Genomic DNA, 27,863 nt, shown 5'->3' on the forward strand with positions numbered 1-27,863 from the left:
CGGCGGGCGGAGCCTGCTCGTACCCGGGGACAGAGCCCACAGGAATTCTTCCACCGCACGGGGGTTTGCGGGTTGGGCTTTCCCTGAGAGCAGACTAGTTTTGATGGCACTTTTCTTTAAACTGATGCGCTGATTGCTCCAGGTCTGGCACTATTCTGACACTTTACTGGCCGGAATTTTTACACTGCCAGTGCTGATCCAGGAGGAACATCGCAGACTCCTGGTGGTACCTCACAGCAGTGGGGATGCTGATAGGAAACTGGGATGAAGCTGCACCAAAGGATTGTTATTACTGAGGAGGAGGAGTCACACAATCCCTTCACACATGAAAGACCTGGCTTGAGTTATTCTTCCACCTTTCAGGTAACAATTTTGTAGACAGATGTTGCATCAGAAGCCTTATATGACACTTAAAGGCTGAGTTCACATTCCTGGTATCTAATTCAGGTATATTGTTTTTCAAATTCTTCTAAAGGAAGATAAAGCCAACCCTCCCCAGTTAAAGAAATAATTTCTAAAGAATCTGAAGAAATTATTTGTTTTCCAGAAACCCTCAATTTATTTATTTTTGAAATAGTGTTCTTCAAGTTGTCTTTCTTTTACCACATTTTTGGCATTTTTGTCCTAGAACTTTCTCAGAGTGGTATGAAATGAAATTTATTCTTATGGGAAAGTATTTAACCTACAAATTAATTCCCCAAAATATTAAAAAACATACAAAACCATCTATCAAATTAATTACATGCACTAAACCTTGTTGTGCATGTGCATAATAATTATAGATCCATTTTTAGCTTAGTGAAGTTTGTCTTTAAAAATTACTGAGGGAACTTCACAAGGAATCCAAATGCACAATTGTAGCACTACAGAATTTATCACACTATTGGTAGAATTTAACAATCATAAATACATTATTAAGTATATTTAATACATTTTATGGTATTGAACACATTTTAATTGTGTTTAATATATATTCGTTGTGTTTAATGCATTTTAAGTACCTCTGCCTGAAGATGCAGACCCATAACTCATTTTTATATTTTTAATTGCCTGGAAAAAATACAGGATTTTATTTTATTTTTATTGGTAATTCACAGATTTCATGGAATTAAGAGTTGACTCTAATGGTATTTATCCCCTGTATAAAACCACACAAAATAGTGAAACCAATGGTGTTGTGCATATGAGAAACTAAAACGCAGTACAATTATCCAGTAGCAGAATGTCATGTCCTTTTGGTGGCATTGGATGTGTCATTCATCCCAAAGCACCATTTCTGTGGTGACCAAGCTCTAAAATAAGACTTCACGTTCTAATTTTTGTCAATGTGGTACTCACATGGAGTGTGCGCTGCATTAAACAGGAATCCGTGTGTTGGATTCTGGAGGGCCACGGGGCGCTTGTGTGGAGAAGGGAGCAGTGTCAGACTCCCGTCACACCGGGAACAGGCCCCTCACAGCGGGAACAGCCCCTCATAACACCGGGAACAGCCCCTCATAACACCGGGAACAGCATCCCTCACAGCGGGAACAGCCCCTCATAACACCGGGAACAGCCCCTCATAACACCGGGAACAGGCCCCTCACAGCGAGAACAGCCCCTCATAACACCGGGAACAGCATCCCATCACAGCGGGAACAGCCCCTCATAACACCGGGAACAGCATCCCCTCACAGCGGGAACAGCCCCTCATAACATCGGGAACAGGCCCCTCATAGCGAGAATAGCCCCTCATAACACCGTGAACAGCATCCCCTCACAGCGAGAACAGCCCCTCATAACACCGGGAACAGCATCCCCTCACAGCGGGAACAGCCCCTCATAACACCGGGAACAGCTGCCCCTCACAGCGGGAACAGCCCCTCATAACACCGGGAACAGCTGCCCCTCACAGCGAGAACAGCCCCTCATAACACCGGGAACAGGCCCCTCATAACACCGGGAACAGCCCCTCATAACACCGGGAACAGGCCCCTCATAACACCGGGAACAGCATCCCTCACAGCGGGAACAGCCCCTCATAACACCGGGAACAGCTGCCCCTCGCACCGGGAGCAGCCCCCGTAACACCGGGAACTCTTGTTCCCAATAACACTGGCAGCAGCCCCCATTACACCGGGAGTGGCCGCCCCTTCACACCGGGAACAGCCCTCCATCACTGCAGGAACAAGCTCCCCTCACACCAGGAGCAGCCTCCCCTCACACCGGGAGCAGCCTTCCCTCACACCGGGAGCAGCCTCCCCTCACACCGGGAGCCGCCCTCCATCACTGCAGGAACAAGCTCCCCTCACACCGGGAACAGCCCCCCTCACACCGGGCCCCGGGGGAGCCGCTCACCCGCGCTGTGCCCGCAGGTCCCGTCCCGCAGCCCGGCCGGGATCTCCCCGTCCCCACGGCACTGTCCCGCACCGGCAGGGATTTCTGCAGGGATCCCCGCCTGGCTCATCCTTCTCCCCGCCACCCCACCCGGCCGATTAGCGGATTTAATCACGTCCCTTTGGGCTGAAGCTTTGGATTTCACACAAAATGCCCCCGATTCAGCGCCTGTGGCCATTCCTGGGGCTGCCTTCAGCTTCCCTCTAGTGGATCGGCCTAAAACCGCTCTTCCGCAGGCGATCCTGGAGCTTTAGAGCGGCTCCAAACTACAAATACCAGCAGCTCCAGCACCGCTGAGAGGCCCCAGGACCCACCTCTCCTAGAATTAATCTCTCCAGTTTATTGTAGCAAATATTCATAAAGAATTTTATTTTTCATGTATAGCTACAAAAGCAAAGCATTCTCAAACATTCTCTCTGGCTGAGCTATTTTTTTAGCTGTGTTCTTTAATTTTTTTTCCTGTGGTGGGTGGCCCTTCCTACCTCATCGCAGAGTGACAGTGGCAGAAGGACCCAGACCTTTAATCCTGTTTCGCAGCAGGTTTAGCAGAGGAGCGGCTGCAGCAGCCTGGAAATGACCATGGAGAAGATCCTGAAGGCAGAGCTGAACACCAACCTCCTGAAGGCACTGGGGAGCTCTGGGGGAGGATGCATCAGCCAAGGCCAAACGTATGAGACAGACAGAGGACGGGTATTTGTGAAAATCAACCACAAACCTCAGGTCAATGCCAGCAGATCTTATTAATGCATAGAGATAGCTTTTTATTTTAAAAGCAGCTGATCGTTAATAATACATAATGATTTCGGTTCTGGGTTTTCTTTTTAAAGCTGTGTCTATTTTATATCCAGAATTAATGTAGCAGGTTTGGTTAGTGTGAAATGCAGTGTAATGCAATGTGATAACCCTCAACAGCAGGAATGAGCTGTAATTCCTGTAAAAAGGAGGCCAAGCACAAAGCTGTTACTGTGGTACTTGGAGTTTGGAAAAGCCCAGAGCTGACTTTGCATTCACTGCATTCCTTTTCATGTTCCAGTTGGGAGGATTGATAATGGGAGGGCACAAACAGGGGCCAGTGCTAAAACTTGCTATTATCTTTAAAGCTACAGAAATTTCAAATATCCCCATTGCTTTTGGCATTTCTAAAAGTAAAACTCTTGCAGCTTCTCAAGCCAAACTCTTGACTTCTCTACTACTAAATGAATACTCAAGTGCTTTTTCTAACACCTCAGTGCATCAGAAATTTGCCTTATCCATATCAAAATCATCCTAAAGCGCTGTGAAAAACAGCACCTTTGCTTCAAAAATGCAGAACACATGCTAAATATTTGTGCTGTCATCTCCATCCAGTGGCCTGTGGGGAAAGAAGAACCAATTTAAGGGCTCATTGTGACCTCATTTAGCAGTGGCCACATTATCCTCAGAGGTGCTGTTGTATCCAGGTAGTGTGGGGTCTTCATTAGCAGCTGGAAATCAGGGTGAAATGTGCCATATCGTACAACCCTGGAACTTAGGGGAAAACAAAAAAAGAGGATAGTGTTAAGGCCCTTAAGTCTTCCAGTGTGGACTTAAGCCTTGTTGCAGCTCTCTCCTTTTATCAAGAGGAATGAACTCCTTGCCACTTTGTCAAGAGTATTCATTGTAGACATCCATAGTTTAGCCCAAGGATATTCTTATTCCTTGACAGGCTAGAAAAATGTTTGAAGGAGAAATGGCAAGTTTGGAAGCCATTCAGAAAACCAATATTGTGAGAGTGCCTCAGCCCATCAAAGTGATTGACCTGCCTGGAGGAGGAGCCATGTTTGCCATGGAGTACCTAAAGATGAAGCACCTCAACAAGTATGTCCATGCATCTCTTTTTACTGTGTTTTGGAACACTTTTTTTTAATGTCTTACAGTCAGCCAAGAAACTTCATGAGCAGAATTGCTTTATTCTCTCAGAGACAGAGCTTCTCTCTGTTGATATCTGTGTTTCTCTGTGTACATATTAAAATATATATATATATGTGTGTGTGTGTGTGTATGTATCTGTACATGTGTGTACACACTCTTTGTCCATATTTTGCTTTTCCTGCCCTAGAAATGCTGTTACTGCTCATTTGTGTGCTGTTCCACGTGTGCTGAGATGCTGCTGCACTGAATTTAATCACAGCTGAGTTTGGCTCGTTGTTCTCTCATGAGATTTTTCACTGGAGTTTCTTTTCCCAGCCCAACAGGTCTCTTTAACCTTACAGGCTGCTTAGGTCTTTGAAACCGCTGCTTTTCTCTGTAGAATCCTCCAGTATTATTTAAGCCATGATTAGGTTTAGATGATATGAATCTGCATTTCATCTGTCAGCCAATCTGAACATGGAATTCAGGAGTCAGGTGTTGCTGAAAACAGATTTTCAGGAACAGTGCTGTGTTCCAGGCCTCCATATGGGAACAGTGTCATGCCTGTGGCTCTTCTGGCAGCTGCTTGTCCAACCCATCTATTTTATTTGGGACAATAATGACAATTCCACAGCCTCCACAAACAGGTTATTCTAATCCATGCCACTGTTCCTAGAAAGGATTTTCCAATGTCTGACCTTAGTCCTTCTGGTTGCAATCTTAAATCCACCATTTTCCCTCCATTTTAAAAATGAAGAAATTAGTTTCTGTCCTTGAAACTCCTGTTAAGATACCTGTGGAATATTTAACTGGTTTTTAGTTGTCTAAAACTAAACCCCTGCCTATGGCTTCTTTTCAGACTTACCTTTCAACTGCTGTTCAGCTGATTTGGAAGGGTAAAGCCAACAGGAGATACCATGTTCTGTTCTCTGCTGATAGTGGGGCTGATAAGGAGGAGCACACCATCTTCCTCCCTTTCTGCTCCTGTTTATACTACTTTGTGTTCTCTTTACCTTTCTTGCAAAAACATTTATTGTGCTTGTGGTATTATCTGTGTCTTCAGAGCTCTTGTCAAGTCATTTGCTCCCTGTTAGGTGCTTGTGACATTGATTAAGGTTCTATGTTTGCCAAAAATAGCCTTGGTCATATTTAATTGAGGGTTTTTTTCCCCTGTATAATATTTGTTCACTTGTTTCAGTTTGATTTTGGTTTATTTGGTCCTACAGATACTCTTCAAAGCTGGGAGAGCAGATAGCAGAGCTTCATCTTTATAACCAGAAACTTGGAGAGAAGCTGAAGACTGAGGGAAGCACAATTGGTAAAGCATTGTTGTAATGTACTAAACCAAGAAGGAAGCAATTCCTTTAGCTGAGGTGCAGCATTGCTTTCAACTTTCCTAAGTCAAGCTGACAATTTGGACTCTGCTTCGCTGTCATGCACTCTCTTGAAATGTTCTTGAGCTTACAGAAATCCCTTTTTTTGTTTGCTGTTGGTTTAGATAACAGAATATTGTCCTTTGGTAAATGCAGAATTAGGCTCCTCTTTAAAGATGTTGGAGATGACATTTTTGAACTCAAATAAGTAGCAAAATATTCAAAAATTGCGGCTCCTCAAAGTGAATTAAAGCATAAGTGAAAAAAAATCTGCTATATAAAGAATTATTTTGAGTTGGTACTATTAAAATCTGAAGTGCCAGTCTGTATCTGTATTGCTCCCATGACTTCAGAGTGGAGTGGGTCTGACTCTTAGTGATGGAAAAATCATAATCCATTATTTCTGTGTGGAGGCCAAATTACTCTCAGGTCCCAATTAATCTGCGACTCAAACCCAAGCTACATTCAATGGCAACGTGTCCAAGTGCCAGAAGAGCAGATTGTGACTCTGTATTTGGGCTCCTTTCCTGAATGTCCAACTCCTTCATCCAAACTCACTGTCTGTGACTCACTGTGCCTCCATTTCCAGCATCTTCAAGTCCCAAAGATTTCTTTCCAGCTTTAGAAAGGGTTGTTGCCATGAAAAAAGTGTAACTTACTGCTTAAAGTTATTTTTCCTGCCTTAAGTTCTGTGTTTACAAACTTTAGCATGTAAAGATCTCAAATCCCCTAATATTTATTTTGTTCTGTAGGAAAAGGAGCTGGTCACTCCGAGGCCCAGTTTGTGGATAAGTTTGGATTCCACACAGCCACTTGCTGTGGTTATATCCCACAGGTATGGTCTGTTCCACAGCTATGAAAGCCAACAGGCACTTGGAGAGGTCTGTAAACTGCTCATACCTGACCTTGCCCCATTTGTCTGCAGCTTTCTGACCACAGCTTTGCTTTCCCTGTTCCATCCCTGGTACTGTCTGGCCAACAGGCACGGTGGGTTGAGTGAGAATTTGGAATGAAGTGGTGGTTCTTTAGCTTGGTGATATTTTAAAAAATCAGTGTCCCTTCACATACCATATCTTGGTTTTATTAACCCCTACTATATGGATCTTGGAGAGCCTCATCATGTAACAGCTCATGAAACATTGGAAAGGGCTCTTGGAGATAATTCCACCATTTTCTGTCTCTGCATGTGTCAGGATTTCATTCTACAACAACTGAATGAACCTTCAATATCTCAAACTCTTTGCTAAGTACAACTTTTCACTAAATTAGAAATGTGTTACCCAGTAAAAATGAATGAATACTTCTGCATTTCCAGAAAGATTTGAAACAGGATATTGAACAACTGAAATGATCTCACCAGAAACTCTCCCTCTAAAATACATGTAAAAAATGAGAATGAATGAAAATAGCCAGAATCTCAACTTACATTAAAGAGAGCCCCACCAAAGTGTGGTGGGGAGCAGCACTCCCAAAACAAAACATCTGATGTTGCTGTGCATTGGTCTCACTGGCATTGTCCAGGCCATTGTGTCAGCAGTGAATGTTTTAACTGGATCTCTCTTATTGACACTGGATGAATGTGTGTTAAAACTGTGTGTGACAAACCTGTGCTGGATTTTCCAGGTGAATGAGTGGCAGAGTGACTGGCCATCCTTCTTCATCCGTCACCGACTCCAGGCTCAGCTGGATTTGATAGAAAAGGATTATGGAGACAGAGAAGCCAGAGAACTCTGGTCACAGCTAAAAGTATAAACCATGTTTTAAATCTGTTTTCTAGAATTTCAGAAAATGTGCATCAGTGGGATTGTAAAGGTGTTTTATAAGGGATTTACCCAGCTTGGAATGAAGAGCAGGGTCTGGATGAGTTTCACAGAGGGTGCAGCAACACTGTCAGCTGAACAGAGCTCCTGGTACTCTTTCAATTTTATAGATAGTGGAGAAAAACCCCTGTAATTCAGCATTAACATTTATTTCTGAGAATACAGCTAGTAATAACAATAATAATATGGCAAATCCTTAGAGCTTGGTGTTATGAAGTGGGTGAAATTCTGCTGCCTGGACAGATTTGTATTTTATTTGGCCCAGGCTGAGGCTGGTTCAGGCCATGTTCCGTGCAGCACTCAGGGAACACCAGGGATGTTCCCCCTCTCTTCTGTTCATTGGTCCAGATGCTTACTGCAGTCCTTTTTGCCATTGAAACTTTTTAGTTTAAATGAAATTATTTTATTATATTTCTCATGACAGCCAACAGTACCCATGTCTAGAAACAATACATCAGTACCAGGTGTTAATACTAGATGTGAATTAAATTCTGTGCTGAGCTCTGTCAAGAACAATCCAGAACATTTATCACTGGCTTGCTCTTGTTACCATCAATGTCCAAAGCACTCCATGAGGGCTGAACACAGGCAGCATTTGGCCACCTCAGGCTCTAACATGCTACAGTACTTAATTTTATTATTTTCTTCAAAACTCTTTAATTGTTAATGTCTGTTTATGCTTTTTCAGCCAAAGATTCCTGAAATGTTCTGTGATGTGGAAATTGTTCCTGCTCTCCTGCACGGGGACCTGTGGGCAGGGAATGTGGCTGAGGACGACTCTGGGCCAATTATATTTGACCCTGCCTGCTTCTATGGCCATTCAGAATTTGAGCTGGCCATTGCTGGAATGTTTGGGGGGTTCAGCAGCTCCTTTTTCTCTGCCTATCACAGTAAAATACCCAAAGCTCCAGGATTTGAGAAACGGAACAAGTTGTATCAGCTCTTTAATTACATCAACCACTGGAACCATTTTGGGACAGGGTACAGGGGCTCTACCCTAAACATGATGAGGAAACTTCTAAAGTAACCAGGTACATTTGAGAAATTCTGACACAGTCCCCTAGGAATGAGCAGCCCCTGCTCATCCCAAGTACCACAAACTCAGAATTGGTGGTAAAACACCTGATATGGGGAAGGTTTAATGCACTTTGAGCCTCACTAACTAAGAGCAATTGTGTAATCTTTAACTTGGGCACTGACTGCCCTGCACAGATTCCTCCCTGCTGAAGGAAAGGACTGCACTGTTTGTCAAAGCTCCACTGGCCTGGAAAGCAGCATGACAGTCAGCCTGCCCTTGCTCTCTCCCCTCTGTGCTGTGCTCCCACAGCTGCTCCACAGCAGCATCTTCCCAGTCCTGCTGCTGCTCCAGCAGCAGTTTGTTATGGAGAGCTGCAGCTGTGGGACAGCGGTGCGGAAGCAAGTTCTTGTGTCTGCCCTTGTTAGTTCTGGTTTAGATTTCTGTCTGTTCCCAGCCCTTTTCCCATGAATATTTCCATGGTCTTCTGTTTCCCTTTCCTTTCCTTTTGCCTGTCAAATGTCCTAATCCAAAATTTCAGTCAGATTCTGTGAATCTGAAAATCTCTGTTTAATTTAATGAGCAGACAAGGCCCTTTGGCTGCATTTGGCAAACAGATGTAATTAATAATATTTCTAATATTTATTTTAATTTAATGTAATTTACTCACAATAATTTTTCCTTTGCTAGAAGAACTGAAATTCCAGTGGTATTTTCTAGAAGGATATTTAGTTCCTTGGTAATTAACTGCACAGTCAGAAGTAGGTTGTTACCACTCAAAGTTGATAATAGGATTTCATCATTTTAGTGTGATATTTCAGTGTGCTGTACTACAATAGTAACATATTTAAATAACTTTGTAAAAAGACAGCAAAATGTGGGAGGGAAGCTCCATGGCTGGGTGAGAAGAAGCACCTGTGGCTGCTGGTTTGGTTGGTGCTTGATGTATTTTCAGTTTTAGAAAATGAATGCAGTGGGCAAAGCTGGTCTGTTGTGCCACCACTGGGTTATGGAAGGAATATCAAAATGTCAAATCTGATGGATTTGTAAGGGGTTTTATTGTTCCTTACTGCTTTATTTTTACAGAAAACACAGGCAGTGGGAATTTGGGGAGAAAAGTGTTCAGCAAAGATACTGGTGCACAATCTGAGCTAGGGTACATTAGTGACTCTGGAGGATTTTAATGGAAGTAGCAAGAAGAGTAAAAGTAAGTGCAGTCCCACAAATATGAATTAGAAGGTTTGGGTAAGAATGACCTGAGTATTCAGATTCAGATGGTTGGCATGACTAATACTAAAATATTATATTCAAATTTGCTCAGATATATTTAGACTTTTTTCAGCTTTAAATGGTTGTGCTATAAAGATTTAATTAAGTTTAAAATTTAATGTTTTAATTGGTTTAAAACAATGCAGTTTGCTCTCTGTAAATATGATACAAATAGTGAAAAATTTTTGCTTCCTTTGAATCAGGGGAATCTGTCACGGTTGGTTATAAAACTTAACAGAACTAAAGCAGTGGAAAAGAACTAAAACAGTGAAAAAGTGGAACAGTAGAGTTTGGGATTGTAGCTGATGGCTGGAAGATGTTGGTCTGAGCAAAGTGCACTGGTGTTTATGGATATGAACAAACCAACTTGTATCACACTGGGAACTACATGTGAACTCAAATTTCTTCTCAAATAAAACACTTGCCTTGCAGAAGCCCTGTGTTCAGTGTTCAAAAAGCAACTTACCTCTTGTGACATCCTTGATTTTCCTGTAGAATCAGTGGAGCTGTAGCTGCAGCTTTCAGGGTTCCAGTGTTGTTTCCAGAACAGTGTGAGGTTTGGATGCTGTGTTGTGATGTTAACCACGCAATGCAGTGTTCTGGTGTGGGCTGGGTAAGGAATGGAGGTCATGGATAACAGGTGCATCCCGCTGTCTCCCACACACCTTGTGTGGTTGTCCCCATCCTTGTCCTTTGCCCCTGGGGTCCCCGTGCCCAGGTCCCCATCCTCGTTCCCTTACCTGAGGGTCCCTATCTCCATCCTCACCCAGTGCTTGGGTGCCCATGCCTGTGTCCCCATCTTTGTCCCATCCCCAGGACCCCATAGCTGGGTGTCCCCAGGGTGGGTGTCCCCATCTCCAGCCTAGATGTTCCCATCCCTGGTGGGTGAGTGTCCCTGGGTGTCCCTGGGGTTGTGTCCCCATCCCTCCTGGTGAGTGTCCCCATCCCCAGTAGGTCTTCTTGTCTCCACTGGGTGTCCCTTGGCTGGATGTCCCCATCCCCAGTGGGTGTTCTCAGGGTGGGCGTCACTGTCCCCAGTGGGTGTTCCCGAGCTGGATGTCTCTATCCCCAGTAGGGGTTGCTGTATCCAGTGGGTGTCCCGAGGGTGGGTGTCACCGTCCCCGGTGGGTGTCCCCAGGCTGGATGTCCCCACCCCCGGTGTGTGTCCCCAGGGCGTGTCCCCGTATCTCTCCCCCGCCCCGCGGAGGGCCCGAGCCCGCGCTCGGAGGCGGTGCCGCCGCCTTTGGTCCCTCCTGGCGGCCCGTAGCTGGGCGGCGGCGGCGGCGCGGGGCGGGCCCGGGGCGGCAGCGGGCGCTTGTCCCGCGTGGTCGCTTGTGCTCGGTTATCGCTCGTCCCCGGTTATCGCTCGTTCCCGTTATCGCTTGTCCCGGGTGGTCGCGCCGCGCCGGGCCGGAGGGGCGAGCGCGGCGGCTCCGGGAGCCCCGCGGTGCGGGCCGGCGGCGGAGGCCGGTAGGGCCGGGCGGGGCCGCGGGAGGGGCCGCGGGAGGGGCGCGGTGGCCGCATGGCGGGGCCGGGCGGGGTGAGCGGGGCGGCGGGACCGGCCCTGCCCGCGCCCCGAGCGGGGCGGAACTGACCCTTCGTGCTGTCACTGCCAGCGCCGGGCCCGCCGCGATGGACGGAGCGGGGCGGGAGCCGGAGGAGGGCGAGGAGCGGGAGCCGGGTGCCATCAGCGCCAGGAACATCCTGGACAGCTTCACCGAGAGCCGCGAGGTCGCGGAGCTCATCGGGAACCTGCCGGAGGTCTTCGGGGAGCTGGTGACGAGGGAAATGGCCGTGGAACGGTTCGTAGGTAAGCACGGCAGCCAAAGGGAGTGGTCCTGCTGCTACATGACACAAACATTTCATTATGTGTGATTCATTTTAGTAGTGCTGAATAGTGCTGAATACCAAAAAGGAACCAAACCGCTAATTTTTGGGTCAGTGATAATGCTGGAATTTTATCAACAGGTAATTCACATCCGGTTTTTTGCTCATTTTGTTTTCCGTATAGATATTCTCTTATTACCTGGTATTTAACTACTGTAAATGAAAACTGAGGTCTTAGATTCCAGAAATCTGATTTCTGACTCGTGCTGGGCCTTCAGTTTCCTGTTCAAATTCAGGCCATAATCTAGTTAAAACTTTGTATGTCTGTCCAGTAAAGCAACTCTGTTACTCATGGAAACACACCCATTTTGTGCTTCAAAGTGTCAATTTCCTATTTACCTTTTCATTTCATGGGAAATGCGAAGAGTAGCTGCATCCATACAGATAATGTTTGTTTTTCCAAGTGGAGGTAACTTGATTTGACTTTTGTGCCACCTAATGAAAGCTCTCCTGTCCCTGGGCCTCAGCTGAATGTGGAAGGGCCACAGTGAGGTGCATGCAGCAGTGTCCTGGGTGACCAGCCTGTTTCAGGGCACATCTGTGTGTTGGGTCAATATTCTGATGAGGTGATTTGCAAAAGTTCATTCAGTGCTTCATGTGTTTGCAAACTGAATTTAGCAGGGTGGCATTTTGCAAGCATTTTTGTGAAGGATGGAGAAGTTGCAAAACTCACAGTCAAAATATTGACCCAGCAGCTTTGTTTGTGACAACAAGAAATGAGGTGGGCAAACAATAAAGCAGAAACCCCCAAATTTGGAGATGTGACCCTGCAGAAGTTTCTCAGTAGCATAATTGTGGTTGGCTGAACTGACTGTTCCGTCTAAATGATGGACATTAAACTGCTCAGAGAGAAGGAACTCTCATTGCTGAGGTTGTTCAGCATCACAGAGGAAATGTCAGATGTCAGTGGGACAGGAAAAACCATTGCTGGAAAAGTCACCTCTGTCACTTCATGTGGAGTGTTTCTTTGCCTTTAAATGGTATTGATGAGCTTTCTGCCTGTGTATCATTGCCCAGTAAATACAGGCTCAATATACTTAAAAAAGGTGCTGTGGTTCAGTATTGGGTTATAATGTTTAGTGTGCTCAGGTGTCATTGATCCTTCTTGGACAAAATGTCCCAAACCTGCCAAGAGGGTTAGAACACTGACACTTGGGGAATAGCTTTTGTCTGGGAGCAGGGAATGCAGTGATCACCTGTTCCAGAGGGTTTTGATGAAAATTTCCAAAGTGTTCAGAAAAACTCATGATGCTCATTGTGTGATGAACCATTAGAAACAGAAGTTTGGGAAACCGTTTAATCTGCAACTACAATTTGGTAGGAAAATGTGGGAAGATCTTTTTTGAATTAATAGTATTAGAGGATCTGGTTCATTCTCTTCAACTTTTGTATTTGGGGTTTTATTTTATCTTTACCAGGCTGTGACCTGGGAAAAGAATTTGCTCCTCAATTCCACTTCTGCTGGAAAGCTGTTGCTTTGGTCTTGGAATTTGTGTTCACTGTTTGTGTGCAGCATTAATTCAGGTGGGAAGTCAGGGATGATCAGGAGCTCAGGTTTCCCTCAGGATGGTGTTCTGGTGTCCCAGTGGAATTGCACAAGGGTGCTGTTGGATGGTCTGGTGGCTGAAAGTGGTTGTGCAGTGTCATCCTCTGGTCAACTGCAGCACTGTTGGCCTTGAGTCATGTCTTCAGTGTAGGTGTCAATGTGTCAAGCAGAGAAAAAGGACAGAGAGCAAAGTGGTTTGTGAGAGAAACAAATACAGAAAAAGGAGAGGTTAAGGAAGTTTTGGTTTTCTAATTGAAAAGCTGTTTTCTGACCAAATAGCTAAAATGAGCCAGGCAATCTCCAGTGCCACACTGGAACAGTTAGTGATCTTCTTGGGAATCCAGCTTTCATTTCTGTAGCTGCTTTTTGTTGATTCCAGGTTTAAATTGAAAAGTTTTTGTGTCTGAAAGCTCTGGAAAGTTGTTCTTTTATTTTTTTTTAAATACTCAATTTCAATTTCTCCTTTCTTGAGTCAGTATCCAAATAGAAGAGACTGTTACTAGCAGTAAAATAGAGTAAGGGATGTGAACAGTTGTTTGCTGAGGTTAAAATTTGTTAAGGATTCTTCCTTCTTTGCTGAACAATTCCCTGTATTCTATTTCAAAATAAGAAAGTAGCTCTGAGGATTGTGAGGAGCACCCTCATTGCAAAGTGTTACTTGTGGGAGGTTTGTCCAGGGAAATTGGAGAGACTCCTGGGAGTGGGTTGATGGCTCAGTAGAGGTGAGTGCAGTGTGAGGGCACAGACTGTGCTTGTACTGTTACTTGGAGTTATAAACTGCTCTGTGTTGGAAGGGATCATCTCATGGCACCCTCCCTGCCACGGGCAGGGACTCCTTCCACTATCCCAGGTTGCTCCAAGCTCCATCCACTCAATGTTTTTCTAACTTTGTGACCTTGCTTACAGGTGCTGGCAGCTCAGGGATTCAGGAATCTTAAGCTAAAACTGTTCAGAATTAGGGAGTATCTCACAGTTAAGGCTCTGGAAGAGCCTTGGAGTAGTTTATTACAGATATCTTTTCATTTTCAGGTATAATGGACAAGTACCAGGAGCAGCCTCACCTTTTGGATCACCACTTAGGTAGGAATGTCATCCTTAAATAATTTTTGTGTCTATACTTAAAAATCTGTTACTCTGGAAGATCTGGGTTTGTATTGCAAGATTGCTGTGGCTGATAGTACTTCCATTTTATAATTGTTGTCTCCCTCTGTTCTGTCAGAAGTACAAGAAACTGTGTGACCTGCATGTAACCTCACTAGTTTTTCTCTCCTTTCACTAGAGGGGATGATGAATTCCCTGTTGGAGATAGTATGGGACAGTGGATCTCCTCCCCCACTAGTTCACCTGGCTTTTAAATTTCTCTACATCATTACAAAGGTAAAAAAATCCTAAATTTAATGTTCTTTAACTGAAATTTGTAAGTTACGAATATTTTCTTTGCTATTTTCAAAAATATTAAAATGAAGAAGTGTTGAATGTGATTAAATATTTTAAACTGCTCTGTGAAAGATTAGTTCTCTTGTTTCCCATTTTCATGATAGCTGATGTTATTTAATGATCCAGATTAGTAAAAATCCAGGTCTGAATGCAAAAGAAATTGCAGACACGGAGATACTGAGTGATAAAACATGAGTTATTATGTTGAAAAGTAAAATGTGATGAACAGTTAGATGGATGTGGCATTTACATTTGAGCACAAGAAAATATTTTTGGGCTGTAAGGGCTGAGCCCTGGAGCAGGTGGCTCAGAGAGGTGGTGGGGTCTCCATCCCTGGGATGCTGGACACCCCATGGACGTGGTCCTGGGCACCCTGCTGGGGTGACCCTGCTTCACCAGGAGGGCTGGACTGGACAATCTCCAGATGCCCCTTGTTTTAATTATCATGTCATGAATTCTTAATAACTTTATAAAAACACAAAGTTGTATATCACAATAAAACACAAAGTTAAATATCACAAGGTCTTTAAGACTTTGATTGAAGGCTTATTCTCCTTATGACATGAGGATCCTAATCAAGAAATTCCTCCAAGGGTCTTTCCTTTCCCCTCAGTGTGTGCTGGTGCTGGATGGGTTCTGAAATCTGAAACTTTCTGCTTTAGGTGAGAGGCTACAAACGTTTCCTGCCACTGTTCCCTCATGAAGTCAGGGACCTGCAGCCTGTTTTGGATATGCTTGCAAAGCAGAGCCCAAAAGATCCTGAGGTGAGAACTTGCTATACTTTTTCTTCAGCTTTTATGTCTCCAGTGGAAAAAGCTGAAGAAAAAAAATTTGGGAAAAAGTACATAAAGCACTGACAGATCCTGTGTGTTGTTAACACCTGGATTTAATGTGAAAACCATCATCTTGTGACAGGAGAAATATCCTCCCCAAGGAGAGGGTTTGGTTTTCTTTCGTGGGATTTGTTCCAAGGATTTAGAGGCAGTGGCAGTAGAGGTGCAAATAGAACCTTTAACCTCTCATGTAAGGAACACATTGATTGTAACAAGAGTAAGAAGGGCAGTGAAAGGTACCGAATCTCTAAAATGAGTAACTGAAAAATATTCCAGGGTACTGTAATTTATATTTTTATATTTTTAAATAAGGAAAAAGAAGAACTCCAGAGAGCTGCTTAAGATAGATGAATTTTAAGAGAGATTGTCAATTATAAGTAACAAAAATAATGGATTTGAAGACAATAATTGTATTGCTGCTTTAAATTAAAGCTTTTTTAAATAAACATGAGTTCTGACACTTTGCTGCTGTAGGTGTACAGCTTTAAAGCTTGAAAAACTTACTTCTTTCTTCAGAAGTTGCTGCAATAAACCCATGAAAGCAACACATAAGAAATTAAGGAGAAAAACATACTTCTGTTATGTTTGTGAGTGGGAAAGGAAAAGCAGGAAAATGGGAAGGTGCAGTTTTCCTTTGGGAAGGAAACAAGGTTGCCCAGATTTCTGGTTGGGGGGAGGGTCCATTAATTTTGTTACAATTTTGCTGTTTGGGATGCTTGTAGCTCTGTCTCCTCTGGAGTTTCAGGGCGCTCACCTTGGGAATTTCTTCTTGCTCATCTTTGACAGTTCCTTGGAGCCAGGGGGTACTCTGTGCTCTTGGCAATTCATGTTGCAGAAAATGAAGTAAAAAACCTTTGTTTTACTATTCCTGCCGCCACATTTCTCTTCACAGAGAAAAGCAAGGCACAATTATTCCCAAGAATATTTCTGGGTTTCACACTCTCTGAACCTCAGAGAAAAAAACCCCAATTCTCATCTCATTTGCTGCGCCTGTGTTTTTCAGAAGTAAAAAAAGATTGTTTACCTGAAGAAAATTAGTAATTGAATTCTAGTGTGTTTTAATTCACTGACCAATTAAATCCAGGTGTGTGTGTGTGTGTTGGGTCTGTCAGCTGACAGTCACGAAATTCTGTGCAATAGAGAGCAGTTGAGTGTTTGGCAGATTCAGTTTAGATGTAATATACTCTAATATACTATACTATAATATAATATAATGTAGTATAATATCATGTAGTATCCTCTAATATAGTGTAATATAATATGATATAATGTGATATAATATAAATAAAATATAACATACTATACTGTAGTATAATGTTATATAATGTAATGTAGTATAATGTGATATCATACAATGTAATATAATGTAATATAATACAAGGTAGTATATGATATAATATGAAATAGTATAATATAATATAGTATAATATGATATGATATAGTATAATATGATATAGTGTAATACAGTATAGTATAATATAATATAGTATAATACAATGATATAAGATAGTATAATATAGTATAGGACAATATAGTATGAAATAATGTAATGTAATACAATGTAATATGATGCTATGTAATATAATATAGTGTAGTATATGATATAGTATAATATATAATATAATATAATATAATATAATATAATATAATATAATATAATATAATATAATATAATATAATATAATATAATATAATATAATATAATAATTAATCAGCCTTCTGATAAAATCCTCCTCATCATTCCTCTCCTTTGTCTGGACAAAAATATCTACTCCACATTCCTTGCAGACTTGGGAAACTCGCTACATGCTGCTGTTGTGGCTGTCCATGATCTGCCTGATCCCTTTTGACCTGGCCCGTTTTGATGGGAACCTCGTGTCCCTGGAGGGGCAGGCTCGGCAGCCAACCATGGATCGCATCCTGGACATAGCCAAGGTGAGGAGAACACGCCCTGCAGTGCTCTCACCCCTGGCATCTTTGGCTCAGTCATTCACTATGTGATAAATATTAATATGTTATGTATGTTCCTCAATGATATTCTTTTCTGCATATTATTTAAATCTCTATTTTTGTGTCTAATCTGTAAAGAATTTTTTCACACTCTGGATCTTCGATCTGTTGATTGCTGCTTTAAAGTCAGGTGAGCCTGGAACTTGTTTCCTCTGATGTAATAAATTATTTTATCTGAGGTGACCCCCTGCCTTTGAATATATTAGAGGCTTTCAACACATGGAAGTGCCAGAGAGCTTCTCTGAAAGCCAAATCTGAGGATTTCTAGAAAAAATCAGCATTTGATGAGAGTGAGTGAAGATTTTTAAACAAATACATGAAGTTCCAGTGGGTGTCAGCCCAGGTGGCTGACTTGTCCTGCCTTTGAGATAAAAATAAACCACCCCCCTTCCCCACAGGTACCCCAACAGCTCAGGCTTTTGACACTTGCAGCACTAATGGGCTTACTGCTTACAGCCTGTTGTGTCTGTGAGTTAAAGCTTCAGCAAATAAATGTTCAGTAATGAACCTCCTTTGAAAGGCACACAAAGGGAGACTCTGCCTCAGATACAATTTGTTAAATGGAAAAATAAACTTTCTATTATCTTTAATCTCAGTTTGTAACCATAATAATGTCATAATGTGTGCAATCATCATAACATTTGTCATGTGAGTATTCAGTAGTGTATTATGTGTGTACAGTTGGTTTTCTATCTGCAGTTATGAATTCTTTTACAGTCAGTTTTCTTTTCCCTTCAGTGTTACCTGGTTGTCAGTGACAAGGCTCGGGATGCAGCTGCTGTGCTGGTGTCCAAGTAAGTCTCTTTTGTGCATCTTGGCAGAAAGGCTCCCATTCCTTCTGTTTCTTAATCTGACATGACAGGGTTGGGAGGGCTGGAAATTGCCAGCTGTCTGTGGGATATTACTGTTGCTTGAATTGGATGCAGATTCAGCTGGATTGGATCCCAGTATTTGGGAATACTGCTTCCTCTGCACATGAAAATAAATTACAAAATAATAAATTATGAAATAATAAATTAATAATGGTGATAAAAATAATAATTTAAAAATAATACATTAAGCAGGGATAGTGCACACATATCTCTTGTTTCAGAATCTATTTCAGTCCACATTTCTGGATATTCTAGTGGAAGTCAGCTCAGGTTGTTGTGACTGATTTGGGTTTTTTCCCTTTTTAAAGCAGTTAAAGCCCCAACTCTGCACTGCAGCCTGTGCTCAGCAGAGGGCGCTGATTAATTTTAATTAGGAGTGTGTGTTCAGCACGACTATGGGGATAGAATGCCTTAATCTGGTTCTAGTTCCAGGTGTGCCAGGCTGTAATGGTGCTGTATACTGGATTTAAAATTATTTAGTTTATTATGAAAACACCATTTTCAAAACAGCCTGGGGATTAAAACACTTCACCAGAAATTAGAAGGCTGGCTCCAAGGCATTCCCTGCTCTCACATCCCCAAAGCCAGTTCTGAGCATAATCATTCTGACATGAGGTTTGTGTGCCACCTCCCTGGAGCTGGACTGTTACTTGGGTGGGCAGAGCACAACGGTCCTGGGACAGATGGACAGATAAGATACAGGAGTCTGACTCTGTAGCATGCTCTGGGAAAGTCCCTGGGGAGCAGGAGAAGGTCTGGGCCCTGCTTTGTGCTCCGAGGAGTTGATGAATTTCAAGTGAAGTTTAGAAACATCAGGATTCAAGACCTGCTGTTTTCCAAAGTGAGCTGTTTCTCACAGGGCAAAGGAGCTGGAGTATATTTCATGAATTCTCCTTTCTGCCTGCTCAGTGAGTGGCTGCAGAAGGAGGAGATGAGGCTGATCCTTATCCTGGTCTTAGTCTGGAGGTTAGGACACTCCTTTGGGAAAGAAAGATTTAAACTCCTTGGGGCTGAGGAAGGGTCTAGGAACCAGCTCAGCCGCTTCACAGGTCACTTCTCTCACGTGTGCCCTTGGGCCAAAGGCAGCCTCATCCTTCAACCCAAAACAATCCTCCTGCAGCTCACCCCAAGCCCTCTTTGTTCTGCTGCTGAGCACCACAGGGGCTGGCTGGGAAGCCAGTCCATGCCAGCAGCTCACTGCTGAGATATTTGCTGTATTTATTATATTTAATCCTCCCTCAGTCAGCTCTTGGGGCTGTTCCCCAGTTATCTGTAGGTGTAGGAAGGATCCTGGCTCTGGGGCACATTCTCTTTGAATTCTGTGAGTTGTGCTGGGTGGGCTTCCCCATGTGCCTCGTTTCCACTGGGTGAGTTGGGAACACATTTAGTCTGAATTGCTGCTGCAGCAGGACCTGGTTTGTGGGTGCCAGGACCCTGAAGTGATGCCCTGACTGCAGCTTGGCTGCTCAGGGAAGGCTGAGAGTAGGATTATGGTCTTTTAGCCATGAAAATCATCTTTTCCCTTTTCTAAGATGGCTAAAACCACATCTCTTCACCCATCTAGTGTGTTAAATAACAGGTGCTTGACCTTTTCAAATATCTGGGACCCCAAATGTAGCCCTGCTGGTTGCTTGTTCTGGGCCTGACTGCTGACAGACAGTGCAAAATGACCACTGATTTTTAGATTTGCAGAATGGCTGTTTTTGGTGAGAGAGGTGCAGAATCCTCCTGTTTGTTTCAGCTTTTCACTAATTGTAATAGAAATAATTTCTTAAAAGCTTTGGAAATTTTGTTGCTTTACAATTAAGATAAGAAATTTCTAGAACCCAAGTTTTAAGCTGGAGTGAAGCTTTAAGATTGAAGTGAAAACAAAGTTCCAGGTCAGAGCCTTGCTCAGAAACAGCTGGGCTAAACACAGGATGGTTTGGAGTGTTCCCACCCTGAATGATTTGGGGAAAGACACATTGAAGAATTGTTTCCAGGAACTAAAACCAGTTTGGATAGGAGGAAAAATCATTTTTCATTGGGTGTCATAAAGTCAATGGCTGCAATGTTTTTCTTTTTTTTTCTGTGACAGGTTTATTGTCCGCCCTGATGTCAAGCAAAGCAGGATGGCAGATTTCCTGGACTGGGTGCTCTCCATGTTATCCAAATCCTCCTCCCAGACCATGGAGGGCACTGTCATTGTGAATGGCATGCTCCAGGCCCTGGTAAATACTGCTTTTCCCTTCCAAGATAGACAGTTGGGTTTATGGCCATCCTATACTGCTCCAGGAGGCCCTTGACAGCAAATGCACAGAGCAATGAAAAAAGGAGAATTTCCTCCACAGCAGTTTAGACAATATAACTCCCCATGCATGTGTATTTTCTTTTTTTGTCGTCCCCAAATGAAAGTGAAACTGCCAGTACAGATGCTCATAAATAACTCTCAAAGTAGCAGTTGTTTCAGTAAGTTTGAGTTTGTTTGCTAATCTGAATGAATTTTTTGTTGAGTGGCCTTTTCTTGTGAATTGATAATGCTGTGTAACTGAAAAGAGCTGAATTCTTAGTTTGGGTTTTCAAATTGACGTACTGTGCATGGGGAAGAAATCTGCAGTACCTGAACTGCTGTTCCAGGGCACTGCTCCTCTTGTACATCCTTGTACATTTATAAAAGCTTCATTGTAGTTTTCCACCCTTAAAAGTGCTGAGGTGTGTTTTGAAATCCTGGGGTAAACTTCTGGTGTCTGTGTGAGTTTTGATGTCCCAATGTATTTGGGCAGAATGGATTTGTGTGGGGGGAGGGATTGTTGTTCCTTCTTGGTTTGCTTGTTGACCAAGGCAGTGCAGGTGAAGGCAGATCACGAGCCCTTGTGCAGTCTTTGCAGTTACACAGGTTTGAGGATTTGCTGGTGTTTGTACAAGTTTTGATAATTTGCATAAATTTGCTACTCTTCTTAGCCAGTCACTAAGAGGACTTGTGTGCAGTGTGGTACTAAACATCAAAGCAAAAGTCTGGAGCAAGTGTGTGGGGTTTTTTTTTAGTTGTTTCTTTTTCCTCTCGAGCTCTTCCAAATCAGAAGGGAGAAGAAATGATCTATATTTAGAATAACTGAGGACCTGCTGCTTAAGCAGGAGGAAGCGTTATTTGTGTGCATTGCAGCGTTTCAAAAGACAGAATGATGTTTCATCATTTTATTGTCAGATCTGGAAAGGGAGACTGACTGTTTGCCATTCCCGGGGCATGATGAGACCTGCAGGATGTATAATGCATTAGTGTTTTGTCATAATTCCTTTGAGTTTGGCTTTGGCTCCATCCACCTGTTCATTAGTGCTCACTAAGCGAAACAGGTGAATACTCAACAAGTAGAATCGAAACCAGAATGTGATACAATAGACCTGGGAGCAGAGCCTGCTGCTTTGCTTTTCTGGGATTTTTTTTTCTTCTTCTTCACAGCTCATAATTCCTGTTCCAGTTGGTAGATATGAGCAGATTTGTAAAGCCTTGTCTTGCATTTAGTCTTCAATTTCTCCTTTCAGTCACTACAATGAGTTGTATCATTAGGGAGTTTTCAGAATTGCATGTAGGTGCTCAAGGAGAGCAGAAAATATTTCTTGCAAGAGTTAAATGTTACAAATCATATTTATATATAATTATATATATTCTTAGTATTTTAATATTAAGAATTTTGTCTCACACTTGGAGCAACACTATGTTGTCAAAAATATCACCTGAAATAAATGTTCAGAATAAGTAAACACTTCTATTTATCATGCAAGATTCTAACTTCATGCAGTATATAATATATTCTATTCTATAAATAAATACAATAGATTTTAACATAACAAGTAATCACTAAATGTGTAAAGCAGGGCACATCCTCATGAGGGGCAGCTAAAAATTGTGGCAACGAGCTTCAGAATTCTTTTCCCTTGGATTCCTCCAGCACTTTGTTACTTTAAGAGTCAAACTGCAGCTGCTTGGCCATCTCACTGAACAAGCAGGAGAAAAGAGACCATTTTTTCAGTTCTGGTCAGTACAACAAGGTGGATTTTGGGAATGATGTAACCCACCAGAGCGGGGGTAAAAAGTCTCTCCACATCAGAGCAGAGTGGGGCTGCCCTGACCAGGGTGGGTTTTGCTTGGGATAGGATTTTGTGCCACTCATGGTCTGCATTTACGGAGCGGCTCCGAGCGAGGCTGGCATGGAAAAATTGCTCGGAAAAGACACGAAACTCCTGCATTTCAATGAAGTGAAACTGCAAGTCAGGGACGCAGTGAGTAGTTGGCCGTGGCTGACTTTGATCTGCCTCTTCGTGGCCGTGAGCCTGGCTGATCAGGTGTGTGCTGCTGTTTCATCTCACTCAGCGTTGTGTGCAGAACGAGTCCGGCCGTTCCGCGGCTCCTGTCGGAACACGCACCCCGCCTTGCATATTGTAATTGCACTGGGGCCTGTGGCTCTCTGCTCCTTCCACCTGTCCTTGTAGCTCACCATTTCCCAACGGGGGGCACCAGCAGGCACCTCTGCTGACACTATTTCAAATTCACTGTTTCAAACTGCCCTCCTTTGTTGAAACCTCTCTTGCTCTATGGCATTTAATTCGCTTCCCTACTCCTGTCCTTTTGGCATTTGAAGGACTGAAAATGTTGGATTATTAAGCAATTGCTACTTTTTTATAACATTTGTTTACTTGAAGGAAACTTCTAGCCTGTTTCAAGAATCTGCATTTTAAATTCTCTTGGTCTGGAGGTTTGCTTTTAAACCTGCCATTATATCAAACAGCTTTTTAGTTATCGCTGCAGGGCGCAGCACTCCCAGTTCTTGCGTGACAGAGATGTCATCACGTTGAGGTAGCCTTGGGCATTGAAACTTATTAAACCTTATTTGTTTTATAAGTGATTCAGTATACAAGTGTGAGTAATAATTAAAAAAAATAAAACGCCCTACACAGTGATCTGATGAAACTCGAGAGTCTTAAGAACGAGGCATTTCCCTGAGCTGTCTCTAATGCAAAGGTTATTTAGCAATAGCTACATGCTTATGTAAATTTGGCTCCAGGGAAGAAAGAACTCTCTAACTCCATTCTTTCAGACCCAGAGGCACAAAAATAGAATATTTCCAAATAGAATGTTTCCCAAGTCTCTGTATTTTTGGCATTCTCAGAGAATTTGCTGTATTAGGATTGTCTATTGGCATTATTTTTTTTAAAAAGGGGTTGTTCCTTAGTGGTCTGGTGATAAAAGGGTAGAAGAAGCAGTGTTGGTGAGAGGTACAAATGTTCTTATGTTTGCAGGTACCAAGGGTACTGACTCCTTTCTGCTCATGCCATTCCTCTCCTGGCTGTCACAGTATTTCTTCTAATGTGGCCTTGTCTGATACTGCTGGGTTTTTCTCTTCTCACCAGAACTTTTGTGGTTCATTCCAGGTTCAGAAGTTCTGTTACCATAAAGCTGTTTCTTTTTCTTGTTAGAACCTAGTGCTGTCTCAAGCTGCTAAACATTTTTTACCTTCTGAGTATTTAAAATCCGTGGGTTTTGGTAATCTCAAGATGGAAAGGAGATTGAAAACACATGGAGACTCCATGTGTTAGCGTAAACATTTCAGATGTTCAGCTGATAAATAACTGGGATCACATGAAAGCTGCCATCACTCTGCTGTGTCTGTCAGTGTTAGTGTCATGTTGATGCTCAACACCCAAACACGTGCAGCCCACAGCAGGAATGCTGCTTGTGTGGAGGCACAGTAAGAGCAAGGCCTTTAACTAACCCATTTTACCTTCAGAATGCATTAAATATTCCCTCCTTCCAAGTGAACTTCAGCTCTGGCAGCGTGTTCTCCCTCCCTGCTCCTGGCCCCGAGGCAGGGATGGCTGCTGGCATTCCCGGGGTGTTGTGTGGCTACCAGGGGGTGCTCCAGAGCAGTGCAAGGGATCATTTCCTGCTCTTCCCAGCCAGGCTGGAATTATCCTCCCAGTCCTCCTCTTGCTTACAACCAGAGGGTAGATCCAGACTTGTGCCTCCTGCTCGGCAGGAAGATCCACTCGCTCCCCACCAGCCGGGCCACCCCTCCTGGTGATTTGTGTAGCTTGGGGAACAAGTCCTGGAGATGATCCCGACTGATAGATCTCCTGCAGGTCGAGCCCAAAGTGGGTTATGCAGACAATTGGCAGGTGTGGTGTCTCTGCTGGGATTATTAAGAAACTGGGCTTTGTTTGCCTTGCCCTGCGCTGTTTCTAAAGCAGAACCAGACTCGACAGTCGTCATTGCTTGCACACCACTGATTTTCTCTAATTTGTAGGTGGCTTAATTATTTATAAGAGAGGGAGTCACATACTTTTCAACAGCTGAGCAGGTTGGGTAGGTTGCTGTGTGCTCTGTGTCCTCCTTAGAGGAGCCTGTGGCGTGGCTGCCGCTGCTGGGATGCTCCGACAGGCAGGCTCCTCGTGTCAGCCCTCTGACACCAAAATGCCTGTGCAGGTGGCAAACCAAGCTTATTAATTGCTTTGTTTGTATCAGATTTTTGGAAATGGTGTGCCTTGGATATTTTTCTTCCTTCAAGGCAGGAAGTTTAAGCTGGGTGCTGTAATGATGATTTGCTCTTTTTGCTGTTTTTTGGTTTTTTCCCTCATGATTTTCATTTATGTATCATGAACATTTCTTTTTAATATGATCCCTGTAAGTTCCAGATTTACAGTATTTTTCTGGAGGAGTAACTTTGCTGTAAATGCCTGACTATAGCATGTGCTGGAAGGAAATGCTTTTTCTGCTTTCTCGAATGCCAACATTGGTTAAAGTGCTCTTTTATTTCCTTTGAGAAAAATACATCTATTACAATCAAAAGTTTTAGAGATTTGGACTTGGGGATGCTTTTGCATGCTTTGACTCATAAATAAATAATGAACACTTCTTGTCTTCTCTACACTCAGAAAAAACCTCTAGACACTGAATTTCCTGCTGTGTTGAAGATCTGAAGAGTAATTCTCCACAGTTTGGCTGATACTTATTTACTTCTGTAAAATTTATTTTTAAAACAGTTAAACTTCTCTGACACAGAGAAATGCCTGATGTATCAGTTGTAGAAACTCCAGGAACCTGCTCCAAGGTTGTATCTGACCCCCAGTGCACCTCAATGAGTGCAGAAAGAACTTTCTACCCATTCAGACAATTGGCATTTGCAGCTGTATTTATTCCTAAAGCGTTGGGAACATATTTCATTGATCAAAAGTCATGTAAATATTATGTCCCTTTAGAAAAAAGTTTAGTTATTAATTAAAATTAATAATTATTGATTAATTAGCTATGGTGTCATTTGGGCAATGTTTACTTCTCCTAAAAACTCATATTGATAAAATACAACATCTTAATGCACATCTCAGTTGATTTATAGCTGTTGGCACAATGATTTTTATTACCAAAGGTAATGGTAGGAGGAGATGTTCTGTGTTGAAAATAGTTGTTATTTAAGTTTTAGTGAAACTGCTGTAGGGAGACAATGTGTGTTTCACTTTTTTGTTCAGAAAATAATAGAAATGGTTATGAAATGGAATCTGCTAAGGTTGCTGTTCTAAACTGATCCATAGGTGTGTGTGGAAAAGCATTTTAAAAAATACTGTGCAATATTTGATTTTTTCTCATTTCCTGCTTGTGTGTTGCTTGATTCCTTCCATCTCTCTCAGAGGTGGCACCTTCCAGTTGTGTTGTTCCTGAGGAGTCAGGACTTAATTCAGACTTGGACTCAAGGGTGTGAGAAAGGTGCCAGAATTTGGGAACTGCAGACTGAAATGGGTTGGTTTGAGGATTCTGTTCCAGCTCCCCTGCAGTGTGTTGAGGGCACACACCCAAAGGTGTTTGTCCAGGAGCATCCCCAAGGATCTGTTCAGAAGCTGTTTCTCTGCATTATCACTGCTCAAGGAATTACACTGTGCTTTGTTTGAATTAATAATAATAATAATAATAATAATAATAATAATAATAATAATAATAATAATAATAATTTGGAGTAAGCCTGTGTGTGCCTTAAAAACAATATTTGCTGTTAAGTTAGGCAGAAAGGGGAAGGAATTGTGAGGATGGAGGGAAGGAATTGTGAGGATGCAGGGATGCTGCCCTGTCTCCAGCATCCACAGCAAAGTGTGTGGAGAAACCAGGGATGGGGATTTAAAGCAGAACACAGGAACAAAGTAATGAAATGAGTTTCTGCCTGTTTCAACAAAGACAGAAAAGTTTTAGAGGAGCTCTAGATTTGTTGTGACAAAGATTTGCAGGTTCTCTGACATATTTTTTAGGCTTTTTTAGTACAAGCAGAGTTTTAATGTATGTCAGTGGGAAATTTTTGTATTGTTTTTAACACTGACTTCATACATTGCTAAAAGCTGTGCCAATTTATACATTTAAAGTGATATTTATTTCTGTTGGCTGGGCCTGAAGTCATTCTATTGCATTGCTGCTTTGCAAAAGTCATATTTAAGGGAGCCCTCACACTTGCCTGCATTAACATCTCAAATACTTTGATATATAATATGAAATTCCCATATATACTGCTTGTAGTGGTGCTGATTTGTGATCCTGAAATGCAATTTAGTAACAAAGCAAAAGGGGCTGGGTACACAGCACAGCCCCAGGGTGTTTTTCTTGCCTCTGTTGCTGGCAGCCGCGCCTGCAGCGCGGGAGGCATGTGTGTGTGTTTGGTATGTGTGAGAAAGCACCTCTTTTCTGGGGAAGTCTGTTCTTGTTTAACTCCCAGGCATATTTATTGAGGAAGATTTTTGCTTCTGCTGAGTGCCAGAGCAAGGACAAACAAGTGCCTGGCCAGGTTTCTGCTGCATGGGGAGCTGAGGAAGCTTTTAATGTGTAACGTGTTCTGTCAGGTGTTAATGGTGCCTTGTCTGGCTGCAGTGCTGGGGTTTAATCTCACTGGGATATTTAGCTGCAGATAAAGTTCCCTGGGCACAGGAATTGCAGTTGGCCTGCTGGAGGTGTATTTGCAGGTGTCTGGAGGTGGTTTAGTCTCTCAAAATCAGTGGTTGCACCACACTGAGCTCCTGTGACCCAGCACTGAGCCTGATGGGTCAGGAACCTGAGCTAGCCCAAAACACTGGTGGGCTTTTTTATTTCCTCACTTTTTATTCTGGTTCTTTTTTTTTTTTTTTTGGCCACCTCAGTCTCCTGAGCAGTTGCCAAGAAGAACTGCACCCTGAGACTCTTCCTTTTACACTATTTCAATCAGCAAACGCTACACATTATTGTGAGAACATTAAAAATATTTTAGAGCTAAATGCTTGATATATTGTGTTACAGAATCTCTGTATTCTCATGTCTGTATTCCCTGTTTCAATTGTAGGCACAGCTGTTTAAACATGGAAAGAGAGAAGACTGTTTACCATATGGTAAGTTTGTAATAGGCTGGGTTCAGTTTTTCAAGCTACTGCAGTAGAAAAGGGGAAGGAAGATGAACCTGGTGACAAGTGGTTCTGTAAGGAGTAAAATCCACAGTGATAAAGCAGGAAAAATGAGGGCAGCAAAAGCAGAAATGACTGTGAGGGAGGAGCAGATGCCACCAGGGAATGTTGTGTTGGA

At 42.9% G+C, this 27,863-nt stretch overlaps 2 protein-coding genes across 3 annotated transcripts in view; both read left to right on the forward strand.

Moving 5' to 3' along the window:
* Positions 1-199: 199 nt before the first annotated feature.
* On the forward strand, positions 200-10,093 carry FN3K (fructosamine 3 kinase). The gene is made up of 7 exons (XM_084218621.1): positions 200-363; positions 2,917-3,096; positions 4,061-4,212; positions 5,472-5,563; positions 6,371-6,453; positions 7,242-7,364; positions 8,127-10,093. The coding sequence occupies exons 2-7, from the start codon at positions 2,950-2,952 to the stop codon at positions 8,463-8,465; spliced, it is 936 nt and encodes a 311-aa protein (XP_084074747.1). The 5' UTR covers positions 200-363; positions 2,917-2,949; the 3' UTR covers positions 8,466-10,093.
* A 931-nt stretch (positions 10,094-11,024) lies between these two features.
* The window catches only part of TBCD (tubulin folding cofactor D), a 118,591-nt gene continuing 101,752 nt past the window's right edge, over positions 11,025-27,863 (forward strand). For both annotated transcript variants that reach the window (XM_084218412.1, XM_084218411.1), the window contains exons 1-9: positions 11,025-11,192; positions 11,339-11,532; positions 14,185-14,235; positions 14,435-14,532; positions 15,255-15,356; positions 17,214-17,360; positions 18,174-18,229; positions 20,385-20,517; positions 27,628-27,673. In XM_084218412.1, coding sequence (XP_084074538.1) covers positions 11,355-11,532; positions 14,185-14,235; positions 14,435-14,532; positions 15,255-15,356; positions 17,214-17,360; positions 18,174-18,229; positions 20,385-20,517; positions 27,628-27,673 — 811 coding nt within the window. In that variant the 5' untranslated portion in view covers positions 11,025-11,192; positions 11,339-11,354. The remainder of the gene's footprint in view (positions 11,193-11,338; positions 11,533-14,184; positions 14,236-14,434; positions 14,533-15,254; positions 15,357-17,213; positions 17,361-18,173; positions 18,230-20,384; positions 20,518-27,627; positions 27,674-27,863) is intronic.

The sequence above is a fragment of the Fringilla coelebs genome (assembly GCF_963513975.1).
Source record: "Fringilla coelebs genome assembly, chromosome: 19".
NCBI classification, from domain to species: domain Eukaryota; kingdom Metazoa; phylum Chordata; class Aves; order Passeriformes; family Fringillidae; genus Fringilla; species Fringilla coelebs.